Source organism: Melanerpes formicivorus, unplaced genomic scaffold (assembly GCF_026170545.1).
Source record: "Melanerpes formicivorus ecotype bairdi unplaced genomic scaffold, bMelFor1.0.p_v2 SCAF_37, whole genome shotgun sequence".
NCBI lineage: Eukaryota > Metazoa > Chordata > Aves > Piciformes > Picidae > Melanerpes > Melanerpes formicivorus.
Genome location: NW_027142389.1, coordinates 1,466,248 through 1,484,208, shown reverse-complemented (window position 1 = coordinate 1,484,208; position 17,961 = coordinate 1,466,248). Strand labels below are relative to the sequence as shown.

General features: G+C 53.0%; 1 protein-coding gene across 1 annotated transcript; it reads left to right on the top strand.

Annotated features, from left to right (window-relative positions):
• The first annotated feature begins 264 nt into the window (after nt 1-264).
• Nucleotides 265-7,828, top strand: RBM41 (RNA binding motif protein 41). Its single transcript, XM_068157520.1, has 7 exons — nt 265-332; nt 1,243-1,359; nt 1,914-2,106; nt 4,494-4,698; nt 5,779-6,155; nt 6,865-7,012; nt 7,377-7,828. Exons 1-7 carry the CDS (start codon nt 325-327, stop codon nt 7,532-7,534), a joined length of 1,206 nt encoding a protein of 401 aa, XP_068013621.1. The 5' UTR covers nt 265-324; the 3' UTR covers nt 7,535-7,828.
• The last annotated feature ends 10,133 nt before the right edge of the window (nt 7,829-17,961 follow it).

The following is a 17,961-nucleotide window of genomic DNA, read 5'->3' as shown; positions in this document are numbered from 1 at the left end:
GTGAGGTGAGGGGGGGAGGAGACTGTTGTGGGGCGTGCAGGAGAGCCTTGCAGAGGGCTGCATACCCTTCACTAGGGGCTATCCTCTGGGAGAGGAGCCGCTTCGCTGCCTCAAACGTTGTGCCTAGGAGTAACCGAAGGCTGCCTCTGATGCGAGCTCAGCCGAGCCGCGGCGCCCGGCAGAGCGCAGGGTGCGGCACAGCGCAGGGCACGGCCCGCGTCACTCGGCTCCCAGCGGCCCCTGCGCCGCGCCGGCGCTGCTGGGGGCTGGAGTCGCGGCGGAGCGCGGGGCGGCAGGCCGGCGGGGCCCGGGCAGGCCGCGGCCATGCGGAGGTGAGCGGGCGGGCTGGGGAGCGGGCCCCGTTTGGGCTCTGGGCCGAGATCTACTCCCGTTTCAAACCAGTCGGCGTGGAGCTGGTGTCAGCCCTGCCCTGGGTGACAGCGCGGCGATGTTGTGAGGAGCGCAGGCCTTGGGAAGCTGCTTTCTGGCCGCTCCGCAGGGGGCGCCAAAGCCTCCCGCGCCCGCCGTGAGCCTTAAGTGGCAGCGAGCACATTCACTTGAAACGGGGCTCTGGGTCTACTAATCACTGGTGCCGAGTCGGCCCAGAACGGCTTCCCGGAACAGGCCTAGGGGTTCCCCTCCCAGCCCACGGAAAGGCCGAGCCGAGGTGGTGCTGGTGGCCTGGTTCTGCGGCGCCCAACGGCTCGGGAGGAGCATCGCCCCCAGGAGAGGGACCAGCAGCGGCTCTGCTGCCACGCACTGATCTGTGTGGGGGTGACAATGGACGTGGTGTTCATGTGTCTGGAAGCAGGTGACCCCAGGAAGGGAAATGGCAACTTTCTAGGAACTTGAGAGCATCTCAGTCTCCTTTCTGTATTTGAGTGCTGCTCAAATTCAGCGTTTCTCCCTGGTTTCTTTCTTTAGTCAATTGAAACTACCAATGCCTGTCTAGATACAGGTACAAAACAACTTTCCACCGATAAAGATTGGATGTGACTATTTTTTAAAGTACAATAGTAATTATTAAAAAAACATCCTAGGTATATTTTTAATATTCTCAAAGTAGTCCTAAGTCTGTTGCTTTTCCAACTACCATTAGTGGGGGCTTTGGCCAGGTCAGGCAGGTTTTGTTCCTTGTGCTTTAAATGCTGTAAAAAGGAGGCTGTAGAGGTGGTGCTTTCTGAGCAATGTTTTTCCCTGTTGCCTTCCTGACCACCTCCATGTGGTTCTTTTGTGCCCCAGGGTCAACAGCAGCCTGTCCAGTGATGAACTCCTCCTTGAAGACTTGGAGACAGAAGGAGAGAGGCAGCTGAAGAGCCTCCTTCACCATCAGCTTGATACCACTGTTTCCATTGAGCAGTAAGTCCTGATTTGGGGTTGCTGCTGGAAGGGCTGATGGGCAGAGTCTGGTCATACTAGGGGCAGCAGCAGTGTGACCTCATTGGGGCCTCATCCCACAGGAGATGCTTGGTGCAGGCTGTTGTCTACTAGAACAGCTGTGCAAGCCCTTCTTCCTCTGCTGGGTCTCCTGCCCAGGCACTGCAGGAGGAGATAAGCACAGCTTGGCTCTTGGAGTGAATGCTGGCAGTGACTTATTTGCACCATTTGTCTAGGCCAGATGTAAGAGTTCCCAGCCTGGAGACTCGTCCCCAGGAGGCTGGCCTGTGTTTGCATCTGTGTGGTGTTTGGTGTTAGTGTCACAAGGTGCCTGTGTTGGGGCCGCTTCCTGCTCTGTGGGATCTTGTGGGCTCCCAAAAGGGTTGGGAGAGCATGGCTCAGTTGTGTTTGGGAAACATGGCCTCTCTGCCTAGTGCAGCAGGAGCAAGCATGGTTGTGGGGAGGGGCCAGCTCCTTACTCTTCCCCCAGTTCCTCGGTGCTGAACTGTCTCTGCCGTTGTTGCTTCGGGTTACAGGTGCAAGTCGAAGCGGAGATGCTTCGCTCCTGCAGCTTTTTACAAGCCTTTTGGGGAAGAGGCTGCAGGGGCCTTGACATTGTCACAGTTCCAGGCCCTGCAGGAGAGTGACAAAGAAACTGCCTCTCTCCGGGAACTGGGGCTCTCCGACTCGGAGATCCTGCTCTGGAAGAACCGAGCTTCCACAGGCAAGGTAGGCACGCTCTGCCCTGACGTTCCACTAACCCTGTGGGCTGTGCTACTCTGATAGGAAGTTCAAGTCCCTTTGTGAGCCCTCTAATAAAGAATGGCTGCTCCATGCATCTCTTCTTTAGGCCAGAACGATCCTATGTTTCTTCTGGCCTGTTTTCTGTGGTGGAATGGTCTATGCTCAAAGCTGTGGTACAGGGAAGAGTTGGTCCTTTGGAATACAGCAGGACTTGATTATATTCCTGTCTCTGCTTTGGTCTCAAGGAAATGTGTTCCCTGTTTAGAGCTGTGTAAGGAAAATGTCAAGGCTGAAAGAGAAAAAAGGTGAAACATTTCAAAGCACCTCAGTCTTTCTTTCTGTATTCTGATGCATCCCTGGGTCCAATGGCTGGCTTGGGATAGCTGTCTGTAGGAAGGGTCTGTATGTTCTCCTCAGGGGCTTGTAGATGCTTCAGGGTACTCAGAATTGTACTTGAGACAGCCCTGTGAAAATAGCTGTGCAGAGCTGCCAGGCCAAGGGTGTGATTGCAGTGGTGCTCCCTCTTTGGGTTGTTTGCAGCAGAATGGTGCCAAAGGAGGCTTCTTCCCTTCCCCTGCCTTCACCCTTTCTTTCATGTCCTAGAGACAAGGGGCTTTCAGGGCCATCCTGTGTCAGGTGCACTGGAGTTCCCTGCTCTTAATTTGGCAAACCAGAAGGTGCAAAACAGGACTTGGGCTGACTCTTAGCTTCCCTCTGTCTCTCCTCCTCTTCTTGAGCAATAGCTGTGTGCAGGAGGAAGCTGGCTGTGGTAGCTGTAGGTCTACCTCTCTTCAGCTGAAGTCATTACTTGCTTTAGTGTTTCAATACAAACCCAGCCCAGGTGTAGCCTCCTTTAAAACTTGCTTTGGAGAGGAGTGATGTCAGTTCAGGAGCAGAAATAAATATCAACAGTGTCAGCTGGTTTATTTGGTGTGACATGAGGTCTGGAATGGCTAGGGCAAAAAACTACCATGGAAAACACTACTCTGACAGAACTGATGACATTACAGTACATCTCCTACAGCTTGTGAGAGAAGAGGAATGTTTAGAGAGGCCAACTCAGGTAGCAGTGTGCAGCTTTGTATGTGGAAGCCCAGAGTGAGAGGTTCCAGCAAAGAGGAATCGGCTGAGAGAGAGGACTTCAGATTGCCCCTGGAGCTCTCAGCAAAGTACTGAGTGCAGGCTTCTGTTATTTTCAGCTGCTAAGTGGCAGCTTTTTTGAAAACAAAGTACTATAAATGATTTCCCAGAGTTGCTTTGCCATCTAAACAGCCTCTTGTGCCCCAGGGAAGCTGTGAAGTGGTGAATGGAAGCCATACAGATGTGGAGCCATGCAGTCAGGCGAGAAGGGAGAGCTGCCCATGGGAAGGTCTTTGTTAGGTTGTGCTCAGTGCAGGGAGAAAGGCTGGATTCTTGCCTGAGGCAGAAGGTTCTGCCACAATAATTCCTGAACTGAATTTGAGAGAAGGAAAGGCATCTACAGCCCCATAAAAGTGTGCTCTCTGGATGCACCTGGTAGAGGTGGATGTGGGAGTAGAAATGCCTCTCCAGAACTTGGGGTGTGTCTCTGCTTTGGCAATGTGAGTCTAGTGAGTTTTAGCAGTGTCCTATGCAGTGAAGTTTTATTTAGACAGGAACTGTCACTTTTAGCCAGGTTATTTAAGCTTTGTGTGACAGTGGCTGGGTGCTTCCTGGGAGCTGACTTATGTGAAGCTGGTCAGGGTTTGGTCCTCAGCACCCTTTGGTGCCAGTGGCAGGCTGGGATCAAATAAGGTTTTCTCAGTGACACCAGGGTCATGGACCAAAAGCTTGGTGGAAACCTGAGCTCAAGGATTCTATAGCTATGGCCAATGGGGGGGGTTGTGCTGTTATTGTAGGTGGCCTAAGGGAATGCCTGCAGCTAGCAGGGACAGGGACTGCTGGAACAGAGGGACACAGGTGCTGTCAGACAACAAGGCCAGGGAAAGTAAGGCAGCACAGAAAGGTCAGGAGAAATGGGCTGGTTCTCCACTTCTCTCAAGAACTGAGATATGCTGAGTGATGATTGTGTTTCTGTTGAACCCTTGCAGTAGCAGGACCTCTTGATCTGCTCTTTAGGGCATGGCTCCTAGTTCATAGTATCATAGTGTCAGTCAAGGTTGGAAAGGACCACAAGGATCATCTAGTTCCAACCCCCCTGCCATGGGCAGGGACACCCCACACTACATCAGGCTGGCCAGAGCCTCATCCAGCCTGGTCTTAAACACCTCCAGGGATGGGGCCTCGACCACCTCCCTGGACAACAAGGTTGGAGGATGTGAAGTTTGACTGCTGGCTGAGTGTGTGAAAGAAGGCATTTGCTGTATCTGAGCAAAGCTGTGCCTGTTTTCCAGGGCTCTGGGCTGGGAGCAGCCCCAGAGGCAACGCAGGAGCGACTCCATGCCATCCAGGAGAAGATGGAAGAACGTCAGCGCATCCTGGCTCTGCCCCAGCGCTTTGCGGGCAGCAAGCAGCTGAGCCGGCGGGAGATGGAGATTGAGAAGGCTCTCTTCCAGGGCACCGACCGCCACTCCTTCCTCCGGGCGCTCTACCACCAAGGTTTGTGGGCTCAAGGCTGCTGCTGCTGCCTCTGCTCCAGCATGGAGAGCTGGGCTGTGTGGGAGTCCAACACATTTCTGTCTGGCCCTCTGTCCCTGGAAACGTGCTGCTGCTTTGCCACTGTGTGGGAGGAGATATTTTCCTCTCTTGCGTGAGCAGACAGAGTGGGCTCTCTGAAGGGTTCAGTGCAGAGGCTTGTGAACTGGCTCTCTGTTTGGAGAGCACAGATCTCATTGATGTGCTGCAGGGCCCAGCGTGGTGTGTGGAAAAGCATTCGGGGTTGTGCTTTGATAGAGCCCAGAGGTCCTCACTGAACTGTGGTGTGGGACAAGGTGCCTGCGTGGGGTTAGAGATTGTCCCTTCTCTTGATTTAAATGCAGTCTAACAAGGGTGAGACGAGGAGGAGCTTCTAAACTCCAACTTCTGAGTCCTAAAACACCACTTGGATCACTGTTGATGCTGTTCCAGCTAAAATGTCCATCTGACCCAGCATCCTCTGGCCCCTGCTCTTTCCTGTGGTGGTGTGGCATTTAGCACAGTCAAGAGGCCACAAGGTTGAAGCTTGTAGGTGGAGAGCTGTCTCTCTCACTTCTGTCCTCATTCACACTGAATAGAGTAAAGGAGATACAATTTGGCAGTTCATGCTGATGGACCTTTAAACCCAGGAGATTGATTTGATGTCCCTTGAAGCAAAAAGTTTGTTCTACCTGGCAGTGTAGAAAGGCAGCAGGGCACATCCTGGCCATGCATGCAGGAGGAGGAAGATGTGTTGGAGTGCCTAGAATGTGCTGAAATGTGGCTGCAGATAAGCTAGTGAGGACATCTCTGGAAGAAGTGACCTGTCTAAAAAGTGCTGGTGGAGCTGCTGCTCTCTGCAGGTTCACCCAGAGCTAGGACACCAGCCCCAGCAGCCAGCGAGTGCTGTTCCTGTTGTAAATAACCTTCAGGATCTGGTTGGCAGATGCATGCATGGAGCCTGGGTCAGAACAAGACTTCTCTTGTCTGTCTCTTCCTGCATTCTCTGCATTTTCCAGGTTCTTGATGGTAGTCACATTGCCATGTTTCTCTGTTATGAATTAGATGACACTCAGAAGAGGGTAACAGATGAGAAGGACCCCATGGTTCACCTAGAGAGTGTGTACCAGGAGCTGCTGAGCAAGAAGTGTCCTGAAGAAGTCCAGCCTACCAACAGTGACTCACACTTGTGCTCTTCCCTGGTCCCACAGGGGCCTGTGGCTGAGGGCTCATCACTTCCAGGCCAGGAAGAGCAGGCAGAACAGGTGAAAAGTCCCACCCTTTCTGCAGAAAGTCCCCACCAGCCCTCTTCAAAGGTGGTGATCATCAAAAACCCTGTAGAGTTTATCCCAGAAGAGGAGATCTGCAGGAACCGCCTCTCAGAGGAAGAACTCCGGAAGATACCCAAGTTCTCATCCTACCATCCTGGGGAACCCAGTAAGGTATGTTGAGATGAACCAGGATTTATCCTTCTTCCTCACTGGCATGATCTGAAGCTGCTTCAAGAGGCTGAGGTTCCTCTTTGCTATTGCCTGGAGGGTGCTTGGTTGATCCTTCCAGCCAAGGAAGGGCAGCCTTCACTGTGGAAAGGGACCTTTGGCTGTAGAGGGAAGTTGCCTGTCCTGGCAAAGAGCTGCTCTTAGACCCCAGCTCTTTGTAGCTCTGGCAGGTCACTGGTCAAGATGTGCTCTCTGTGCTTGGGCATGGCTGAGACCAGCTGTGACTTTACTCAAGCTGTGTTTAACTGGTAGCTGGAGCATGTTGTCTCTTATGACTTAACAAGCTATCAGCACTTGGCACAGGCAAGCGTGATGATTCCTGGAGTCCAGAGCTGCCATTGGAGGTGGTGGAGTTGTCATCCTGGGAGGTGTTCAAGAGGGGATTGGATTTGGCACTTGGTGCCATGGTTTAGTAGTCATGAGGTCTTGGGTGACAGGTTGGACTTGATGATATTTGAGGTCTTTTCCAACCTCATTGATTCTGTGATTCTCTGTATATCTACCTGTCTTCCAAACTCCTCTTGTGGGTGGAAGGAGGACTCTGGAATGGGATAGGGACTAAACTAATTCATACCTTTGAGGTGCACAGACCTGGGAGCAGGTGCCAGTTTGCTTGGCAAAGGCTGGCTGACCCTCTGTGTCTGTGGAACAGGTGCTGTATGTGAAGAACCTGGGCCCTCGAGTGACAGTGAAGGACCTAGTGTCCCTGTTTGCCCGATTCCAGAAGGAGGAGAGCCCCCCCATCCAGTTCCGCCTGCTGAGCGGCCGGATGAGAGGTCAGGCCTTCATCACCTTCCCTGGTAAGCTGCTGCCTCGTGCCTCTCGCTTCTTCCCTGACCCACAAAGGGGCCACACCTTCCTGCAGAGCTCTGGGCTGGCACCAGGCCTGCTCTGCAGAGGGAAGGAGGGGAGTTCACTCCCTCTTCTTTCCATGGTAGTACAGTCTTTTCCCTGGACTGCCAAACAACTCATCAGATGGAAGGAATGTGGCCTGCCACAGGTCAGATTTATACTCAGCATGTCACTGGCTGGAGGATTCCAGCACTGCACTGTTTCAAGGTGCAGACTGAGGGCCTGTGAGCCAGGAACATCTGTGTGAACACCACGAGTGTCTGTGCCAGAACTTGCTGTGTAACCTGTGCCCCTTTTGCTCCCTTGTTGCAGATATTCAGTCAGCCCAGGATGCCATGCTCTTGGTGAACAGGTACAATCTCCAAGGGAAACCACTGGTGATTGAATTTGGGAAAAGCAAGGGGCACTCATCAGAGGCTGACTCTGCTGTCCCTGCTTCCTCTGCTGGAGAGAACTCCCCTGCCAAGTAAGGGATGGATAACCAGGAACCTTGCGGATTTGCATGGGGCATGGGAACTCCTTGGCTGTAACTGGCACAGTGAAGGACTGCTGGGAGTTAACATGCAGGTTCATAAATCTAAAAGTGGAGAAGGGAGAGAGCTAAGGACTAGGCTTTTCTTGAGAGAGATGGGCAGTGTCTTTACACTGTTGGGGGTGTACTGGCTTTTTCTTCCTGTTCTACGTGTGTGACTGCCTTCTCAGCCCTCCATGGGAAAGAGGAAGGAAGGAAGCAGTGTAAATAAATCTATTTATTATGGTGTTTCCTTAGTGTGTTTGTTCACTTTTGGCTCCAGAAGACTTAGGCTGAACAAGAGTGCTGCATTATGCCATGCAAGACTGTCAGCAGAGTTCAGCCCTCTCCTGGGAGCTCCAGTACCTGACTGGTACAGGGATTGGGGGAGCTGCTTGCTCTGGTGGCAGCAGATAGGTTGCTTTAGGACAGGAAAGAAGGCTGTCTCATTCCCTCCAGACACTGTCTGCACAGGTATCTAATTATACAGGTGCTTTATGATTACAATTGCCTTGGCTCTTTGCTGTTGATCACCACATAGCTCTCTGGCATGGAGGGTGGTTGCTCTGGTGGGATACCATGGGGGCAAGTGCCACGGTTTATCTGCTGACCTGTTCAGCATTTTTTGTGGACAAGGCAAGCTCCTGTCATATGCTTCTCACAATATTCCAGAGCTCCTGGGAAAGCAGCATCCAAGCTTTTGGTGGTGGTCCTGAGGGGAAAAAACTATACTTTTCCAGATGAGACAGGTTGCAGGTCTCTTCTATGTACCTAAATACAGCCTTGCAGCAAAGGGGAATGCTCTCAGGAGCCAGCATTGTTCTCCCTCCTGCCCTCTCCTCCTCTCAGCTGCATAACTTCCCTCACAATTACCCTTCTGGTAAATACACTTGTCACAAACAGTGACTGATCTGGCCAAGGCTGCACTGGATCTACAGGGGTAGTGAGTCTGGTTCAGAGCAGAGAGAGAGAGCAAAAGCTGTGCTGTTGCTGGGCACCAGCTCTGCCCTGTCCAAGCTCCAGAGGAGCTGTTACAAGTGCAGGGTGGGCCCCAGCACCCCCCAGCTGTGAGACTACACTCTGCCTGCCCTGTCCCTGGGGGAGAGCAGGGCCATGGCAGAGGGAGGCCCCTAGGGCTATTTCAAACCCTACTCTTGAGAGTCAGCCAGGCTTGTCAGCAGCCAGGGGGCCCTGGAGGGTCGTCCCTGGGCTGACGCTGCTGCTGGCCACCCTCCTAGGCTGAGGCTTGATGGCAGGACCCCAGCCGCTCCGAGCGCTGGGACCGCCGCCAGGGGCTGGCTTCGGGCACCTTAACGCCACGAGGGGAGAGACAGGAGCCTCCCCGCGCTGCTTTCGGGAGCGCGGTCGGCGGGGCCCCGGGCGCCGCCATTTTGTTGTACGGTAGCGGCGGCCGCCATGTCGCCGGCGGGAGCGGGAGAGGAGGGGCTGAGGGCAGGCGGGCCCGCGCTGGGGGCTGCGGCTGCAGCTGCTGCCAGAGGGTGACCCTTCCTCCAGGGTGATTTCCAGAAGCGGATCTGCGGTGGCATGATAGCCTGGGCTGTGTTGGGAGGTGGCTGCTGAAGCATCTCTGCTAGGTGTCACCCTGCAGCGGTGGCTCGGAGCCCACCAGCTCTGCCACGGGTGAACCACAGGGCGGGCTGGGTTGGAAGGGGCCTCCAGAGGTCATCCAGTCCAACCCCCTCTGCAGTCAGCAGGGACATCCTCAACCACAGCAGGCTGCCCAGAGCCCTGCCGAGCCTCACCTTGAATATAAAAAAAATAGAATAGAATTAACCAGGTTGGAAGAGACCTTTGAGATCATCAAGTCCAACCTATTACCCAGCACCATCTAATCAACCAAACCATGGCCCCAAGCACCCCATCCAGGCTCTTCCTAAACACCTCCAGGGATGGTGGCTCCACCACCTCTCTGGGCAGCACATCCCAATGGCCAATCTCTCTTTCTGTGAAGAACTCCCTAACATCCAGCCTAAGCCTCCCCTGGTGCAGCTGGAGACTCTCCTCCCCTCCAGGGATGGGACCCCAACCACCTCCCTGGGCAACCTGTTCCATTTTCACCCCCCTCAAGGTAAAGAACTTGTTCCTAACATCCAATCTAAAGCTGCTCTTCTCCACTTTGAAGCCACTGCCCCTGGTCCTGTGACTCCAGGCCTCTGTAAACAGTCTCTCTCCATCTTTCTTGTGGGCTCCCCTTTCAGGTACTGGAAGGTTGCTCTTAGGGCTCCTGAATTCTAGTCTGTTAGTTAAGCTGTCTGCGCTCTGATTCCTGTAGGCAAAAGCTTTAGCATTGTGTGGCCAAAATACCTTTGCAGGGGGATTTGGCAGGTGGTTGTACCTCACCCTTGCTGTTGATGTGCAATGCACAAGCCATAGTTCTGCTGTTAACCTTAGGATTTGGGATGTCAGCACTCCCTCAAGCACTACTCTTGTGGTTCTGAATAGAATTGGTTGAAGCAGCTCTTTCCTGGTCTCTGGTGCAGGGAGGAGGTGTAGGTGTGATTTGTGGCATTTGATGCAAGTTTCTGAATCAAGCACACAACAAAGAGGACTTTGAAGAAGGTGAAGAGTACCAGTAGGAGAGATCTGTGCCCCAGGCTGCTGCTTGGAGAGGGCTTTGCTGTGATACAGCCTTTGTTCTGAGCACTGCACATGGTCTTGGGTCTGTTTATTGTGAAGCAACCCCAGATTGGCTCCTTTTTTTTCCTTCTCTAGTGGCCCTAGAGAACATGGGTAATTGTATCATGAAAGTCTGGTGCAAACATATAGCCCTGGGCTGAGCAAAGGACACAGTCTGTGTTCCTCCAGCTCCTTCCCTCACAAGACTCCAGCCCTGAGGGGAGCCCTCCAAGATAAAGTGGAGGCTGTGCTCATGTACACTTCCTAGAGGTGACCAACCTGAGAACACATCTATAAGGCTAAAAGAAAAGCCAGATGCTTATGTGGAGCCTGCAGTTAAGCAGTGCAGCAGAAGCAGGCAATGTTTTCCCTCCAGGCACCAGCCCCTAATCACCTTGGGGTGCAGCAAAGCTACACTTGGGAAAAGGGACCTGTAGGCCTGTGTGGTGAATGACACAGGAGGGCTGCTAAAATGCCAACCTGCACTCAAAAGCCTAAGCCAAGTTCTTGGGGAAGGGATTTGTGTTTGCCCTGGATGCTGTTGGCCTTCTTGGCCACCTAAGCTGAAGAGTAAGAATCAGAGAATCAATAAGGTTGGAAAAGACCTCAAGGATCATCAAGTCCAACCTGTCACCCAAGACCTCATGACTGCTAAACCATGGCTTCAAGTGCCATGTCCAGTCCCCTCTTGAACACCTCCAGGGATGATGATTCCACCACCCCCCTGGGAAGCCCATATGCTCTGGTGCAAGAGAATGACTTTGTGGCTATGCATCTCTGCTGCTCTGGAAGGTTCTGGAGAGAGCAGGGGAAGGTGTGTTGAAGAGTGACTTTGTAAATAACACCATGGGCTTCTCCCTTGACCTGCTGACTTCTTCAGGCCAGGCAAAGCTCTTTTTATCTTGATGATTGATGTAATTCCCATGCATACAAACCTCCTCCCTTTTCAGGTGGAGAAAACAGAGTTCAGGAAGTGCCAACAGGAACTGGTGGTGCTCAGAGCTCAGGAGGTGGAAGGCTTTGCCCTGCAGCAAGAAATCCATGTGTACTGCTAAGCTGAAAGGAGAGCTGGTGAGGTCTGCAGAGAAGACTGAACTGGCAGAGGGACTTCATGTCCTGGTTTGAGTCAAACCAGAACTAATTCTGCTCAGTGATTTTACTTTTGAGTTAAGTCTCTTCTAAGTAGCTGCACTTTCTGAGGCTAACAACTGTTTTTGCAGGCAGTGTCTCCTGGAAGTGATAATGCTCCATGTTTATGGTTACTGCTAGGGACTGGAATGCAGAATGGCTTTTGCTTATACTTGCTTCTATGGAGACCAAGGTCACTGCTAAATCTTGTGTGCCAGGCTGGGTATGCAGAAAGTACAAGGCTGCAGCTGCTGGGAGGAGTAGACAGCTCAGGTGACCCTAAACTAAGCAAGAAGGCATTCTGTTCCCTGGGTGGCATGTTCAGTGGAACCACCAGATGAATCCAGAGAATTGATTTGCCTCCAAAGATGCTTTGTCCATGCTCTGTCTGTCCTATGCTGTGGCACCTTGTTGCTGGATCCCTTGCACAATGCAATGGGGATAACATCCCTGGTACCTAAGTGGGTGTTAGAGGGACAGGGAGCTGATGTGTGCTGGTTGAGTCCCAAGGGTGGTTATTGCTGGGGCACCTTGATTTAATATCTGGCTGGTGGAATCTGCACAGAAAAAGCTCAGTTGTCTTCCTGTGCCTCTTTGCTGGGGTGCAGATGACACATGGAGGGCTGTTGCTCACACTTCTTAAAGCTCACTTCTTCCCCAGGTGTCACCCTATGCAGCAAAGCCCTGGCCTGAGTGCATCAGCAGTCTGAGCTGCACTGTGCAGCTGGGGGCTCAATTAAAAGGTGCTTATGGGACTGCTGCCTTTCACCCTTCTCTCAGATGACTGCAGTACAAAGAGGAGAGAAAAGCTCAGGAGAAAACAAGACCTTTAAGAGCAAGGCAAGTGGTAGGCTGTAGGCTGCTGCCCTACACAGTGCTCCGTCTTCTGTCCCTTGTTTGGTGGCTGTACCGAGGCCATGTGGAAGGTCTTGATAAGATGCACTTTGCTAGGAGGAGCCCTGGCCAGAGCTTGTGGATCTGTCCTAGGTGGTCTTCTCTTCCTTTCCTTTTTGGGAGAGGGGTCTGAAAGACTCAAAGGAGCATTTGTCTTCCTGTGCTCAGACAGAGAGGCAGAGCCGGGTGGAGAGGGAGGAATACGAATGGTTGCCAAGCTGGTGTGTTTAAACCCTCCTGCTTTCCATGTATCACTGTTAACAGCTTCACACCCTTGGCACCGAAATTGATCTCCATCCACCTAAATTAATCTCCATCCATGCAGTTCTCCCTTCCTGTGGGTGGCAGCTGACACGATGCCTCTCCACTGCTGGACCCTTCAGCTCTGTCTATTGCTCTGTGCAGAGGACATCTTTATCCAGGTACCTTTTTGGCTTCCCAGCAGGAAGCAGGTTTCTGGCTGAGGTAACTTCTCTGGAGAAGCCACATGTTCTCCTTAACTTCGTGGTGGAGGAGGTGAGAGATGATTTTCACCCTCTCTTTTTTCACCCTCTCCTGAACCCCTCACTGCTGGCGTCATGAACGCGCAGTGTGGGCTGCTCCCACACGGTGGCACTCCTTGCCTGGCTGAGGGGTGGCAGGGCTGTGTCCCGCACTCGTCCCTGCTGCCTGGCCCCTGGGCTCGCCCACCAGTTGCACAGGGAAATACCTGGGTTGTCGGGGGGGTAAGTCGAGCGGACTTTGGCGTCTCTCTGTGTCCTTCTGCATGTGGTGCAGCTGGTTGGTGGCTCACAGATCTGCCTGGCTGATCTGCTCCTCACTGCAGGAGTCTGGGGGGAGGGAGGACCACAGGGTTACACCAGCTTTGAGAATGTGGTGTGATAAGAAAGAGTTCTCAAGCCTAGCTGGCTCAAAGCAGTAATTCTCAGAGCTGCTTCTCTCACCATGACAGTGAGGCCAAACACTCCTGTTGCTCCTGCCTTTTCCTGCTGTAGCTCTTCCCCAGGACCCTCTTGTTTCTCCTCCCTGCTGCCATGCTGAACTGCTTTTCCCCAACATGAGCTCTCTGCAGCACCTCCAGCAAGCTCTGTCAACATCCTTGCCCTTCAACCCTGTTGATCTCTCCCAACATCCCCATAACTCCCCCACACTCTTTCTCCTCTGCTCCTCCTTGTGCCTGCGTTCCTTGTCCTGTTTGCCCAACACTGTTGGGAAACCTTCCAGGGGCCTGAACCGAGAGGCAGGCTTGGGGATGGCCTGGCCTTTCCCTTCCTGACGTCAGGCTTTTGGTTGCCTTACAAATGGGTCAGGTATCCAGGGCTCTGCCAGGCACAAGCCCTGGCTGACACTGTGGGAAAACACACTCCAAATGATTTGATAACTGAAGCAGCCTGGAAGCCTGTCAGAAGGCTGGTGGGAGATCCTGGTGGTGGCTGCCCAGCCCCTGGTGCAAGAGCCCAGGCACTCTGTGTCCCTGCTGCCCACTCTGTTTCTAACACAAGCCAGGATCCTATTGGCTTTCTTGGCCCCCTGGGCACTGCTGGCTCATATTTAATTGACTGTCAACCAGAACCCCCCAGGTCCCTCCCAGAGCCACAGCCTTCACATTTTGAATAAGGAAGCTCCTTAGACAAGGGCTGAGGACTACAGAGCATGGAAAGCAAACTATTTGCTCCTTGTAGAAACTGAAATCTTGACCAGGATTAGAATGATGTTGGAAAAAAATGCCTGGTGGCTCTGAGAGGGGAAGGACATGGGGCATAGTGCTCAAGGCTCTGAAGACACTGCATCAGGAGTACATGCATCAGGCTGCATCAGGAGAAGTGTGGCCAGCAGGGCAAGGGAGGTGATCCTCCCCCTCTACTCAGCTCTGGTGAGACCCCACCTGGAGTACTGCCTCCAGTTCTGGAGCCCCTATTGCAAGAGGGATGTGGAGGTGCTGGAAGGTGTCCAGAGAAGGGCCACAAGGATGATCAGAGGGCTGGAGCACCTCTCCTGTGAGGACAGACTGAAGGAGTTGGGGCTGTTCAGTCTGGAGAAGAGAAGGCTCCGAGGTGACCTAATTGTGGCCTTCCAGTATCTGAAGGGAACCTACAGGAAGGCTGGGGAGGGACTGCTCAGGATCTCAGGTAGTGATAGGACTAGGGGGAATGGAATGAAGCTGGAGGTGGGGAGATTGAGGCTGGAGGTGAGGAGGAAGTTCTTCACCATGAGAGTGGTGAAGCCCTGGAATGGGTTGTCCAGGGAGGTGGTTGAGGCCCCATCCCTGGAGGTGTTTAAGCCCAGGCTGGATGAGGCTCTGGCCAGGCTGATGTAGTGTGGGGTGTCCCTGCCCATGGCAGGGGGGCTGGAACTAGCTGATCCTTGTGGTCCCTTCCAACCCTGACTGATACTGTGATACTATGACACACAGAGGAGCTGCTAAGGGATATGGCTGAGCACCGAACTTGGTAGGATTAGATAATGCTTGGACTGGATGATCTTAAAGGCCTTTTCCAACCAAAACTATCTCTGATTCTATGACTTGTGGCTGTGCTGGAGTGCATCTGTACCCCTGAGTGGCTCAGGCTAGAGCAGAGTGGTGCTGAGGTCCAGGATTTCAGCCCTGTCACTCTGGGAAGCAGTCTCAAATCCGCAGGGCTGCTCAGCCCACGCAGCAGCTAAACTGGGGCCTTGCCTGTGTTTTCCTCTTGAGTGTGTCTGTTTGTTTGTTAAATAATGTAGCAACACAAGGTTCCTTGAACTAAATTTATCTTCCTGGGTAACTATGGGAACAGTCAGTGGTGTGATGATGCTAGGGCTTGCAGACACATCTACTGCAAGGCTCTGGGCTGGCATGGCTGAGCCCAGCTTCTTTCACAGAATTGTCAAGGATCCCAAGGATCATCTAGTTCCAACCCCCCTGCCATGGGCAGGGACACTTTCCACTAGATCAGGTTGCCCAGAGCTAGATCCAGCCTGGCCTTTAAAACATCCAAGGATGGGGCTTCCACCACCTCCCTGGACAACCCTTTCCAGTGTCTCAGCACCCTCATGGTGAAGAACTTCTTCCTAATGTCCAATTTAAATCTCCCCTCCTCTGGCTTGGATCCTCCCTATGAGGAGAGGCTGAGGGAGCTGGGGTTGCTTAGCCTGGAGAAGAGGAGGCTCAGGGGAGACCTTCTTGCTCTCTACAACTACCTGAAGGGAGGTTGTAGCCAGGAGGGAGTTGGTCCCTTCTCTCAAGCAACCAGCACCAGAACAAGAGAACACAGTCTCAAGCTGTGCCAGGGGAAGTTTAGGCTGGAGGTGAGGAGAAAGTTCTTCCCAGAGAGAGTTGTTAGTCATTGGAATGTGCTGCCCAGGGAGGTGGTGGAGTCACCATCCCTGGATGTGTTCAAAAGGGGATTGGACATGGCACTTGGTGCCATGGTTTAGTCATGAGGTCTGTGGTGACAGGTTGGACTTGATGATCTTTGAGGTCTCTTCCAACCTTGGTGATGCTGTGAAGTCTGATCCCCAAAGCCAGGCATCCTTTGCATATCTATCCTGGGCAAGGTAGGAGACAGACCTTTTATTTCCTTCTCCAAAGCTGCTTCTAAAGCAGGAAATGCCCACACATCCTTCAGGCTTCATCTCAGTGCTCTTCACAGCACATATGTGTTGAGCTGGTAATCTTAGCTGCTGCTGCTCTCTGCAGCTTGTTTACTCCCTCAGGTTCTAAGTGCCTGTGGGCTCTAAGCCCTGTGCCTAATGCCAACTGACTCTATTTGTTAATTTTTATGTAGAGGTGCTGGAAGGTGTCCAGAGAAGGGCCACAAGGATGAGCAGAGGGCTGGAGCACCTCTCCTATGAGGACAGACTGAAGGAGTTGGGGCTGTTCAGTCTGGAGAAGAGAAGGCTCCCAGGTGACCTAATTGTGGCCTTCCAGTATCTGAAGGGGGCTACAGGAAGGCTGGGGAGGGACTGCTCAGGATCTCAGGTAGTGATAGGACTAGGGGGAATGGAATGAAGCTGGAGGTGAGGAGATTCAGGCTGGAGGTGAGGAGGAAGTTCTTCCCTATGAGAGTGGTGAAGCCCTAGAATGGGTTGTCCAGGGAGGTGGTTGAGGCCCCGTCCCTGGAGGTGTTTAAGCCCAGGCTGGCTGAGGCTCTGGCCAGGCTGATCTAGTGTGGGGTGTCCCTGCCCATGGCAGGGGGGTTGGAACTAGATGATCCTTGTGGTCCCTTCCAACCCTGACTGATACTATGATCTCCAGTGTTTGGCAGGTCATGTGCAGAGCCCTTGGGCCCGACCCTGATCTCTGGGAGGGAGCCATGGTACAGCCTGTACAACTCTAGAGATCCTCCTGATTAATTCCTGCCATGCAGGAAGATGTTTGCAGCGCATGCGGCGAGCGGACGCTCGGGCTCCGGCGATAGGAACGGGCTTTGCTGCGTGAGGGAGGAGGTGGTGAGCAAAGGGCACAGGTTGGAACAGCTTGTGAACAGTTATCAGGCTTCATACTCTCACCTCTTTGTGTCACATTGCCAGCAAGGCAAGATAGATGCCCCTTCCAGCAGCCTGGGGGTCTGCAAAGGGATAACACCGAGAGAGCTCCGCGATGGAGCGCTCCCGGATCAGATGTGACCTGGCAAGCGCCGCAGCCATTCCTTCTCCTTAGATAAGCTGCTATCAGAGTACCTTGTTTTGAAACTTGGCACTCCTGCATCTTTCAAATCTCACTCAGCAGTGCCTGTGCCAGAAGGTTGATGCTGTAGTAGCCTGGGGAGGATTAAGCTGTGTACTGAAGATAAACACTTATTGCAGGTGAGGAGGTCAGAAAAGCATCTCGAAGATGCTTTGCTTTGGCAAAGCTTTCTCCTCCCAGAGCTCTCTGCATCCTCCCTGTCAGTACCATGGCAAAGCTTTCTCCTCCCAGAGCTTTCTGAGTTCTCCTTGTCTGTGCCATGCTGTGTCCCATGAAGTCCTGAGGCTGTAGCTGGCAGCCCTGGCAAGACTCAGAGGGCAAAACCCAGGGAAGACAGTGCTGTGTTTCCCCATGGCTCATGCTGCTGTGGGCAGTGCAGCTCTCTTCATCCTACCTGTGAGCTAGGAGCTTCAATGTTGTGTTTGGTGGGCAGCTTCCTCTGCTTTGCAAAGATCTCTCTTGGGAAGGGGTAGCTGCACTCAGGGACAGCTGAGGCTAAACTTCTCTTTGTATAAGACCGGGCTGCCTTTACAATGTGTTTTGCCCTGGCTATTCCTCTCTTTTTCCCCTTGCCCTGAGGCATTTAGTCAGCCAGAAGTACTGAAGTTGGATGCATTAGCTGCTTCTGCCTCTGCCTGTGTGCTAGAACTTAGCTATTTTCAACTGCAGTCTTACAAGCCAGAAATCAGCCCATGGGGCTTACATGAAATGCTAGTCACCACCTGAGGGAGAGGATGCTTCAGTTCTGTGAAGGAGCCATAGCTCCTGGCAAGACCCTTGTTTGTGATCAGGCCCTGGCATGTCAGCTAGAGGGACAGGTCTCCTGTAGCCAGCTCTCCCTGAGGAGGTATGAATGTCATGTGTGTTAGCAGGCTCCTGGCAGCAGCACTTCTCACATCTCCTTCCTTGGGGCTGACCTGTGGAAGCGTTGTGCTGGGAGCTGCTTTCACCTCCCAGGGGCTTTGCTTTGCAGCAGAGAGGTCCATCTCCTTGCTGAGGAACATCCTTGGGCCCCAAGTGCCTGCTTTTCTTGCCTTGAAAACAAAGAGCTAATTGTT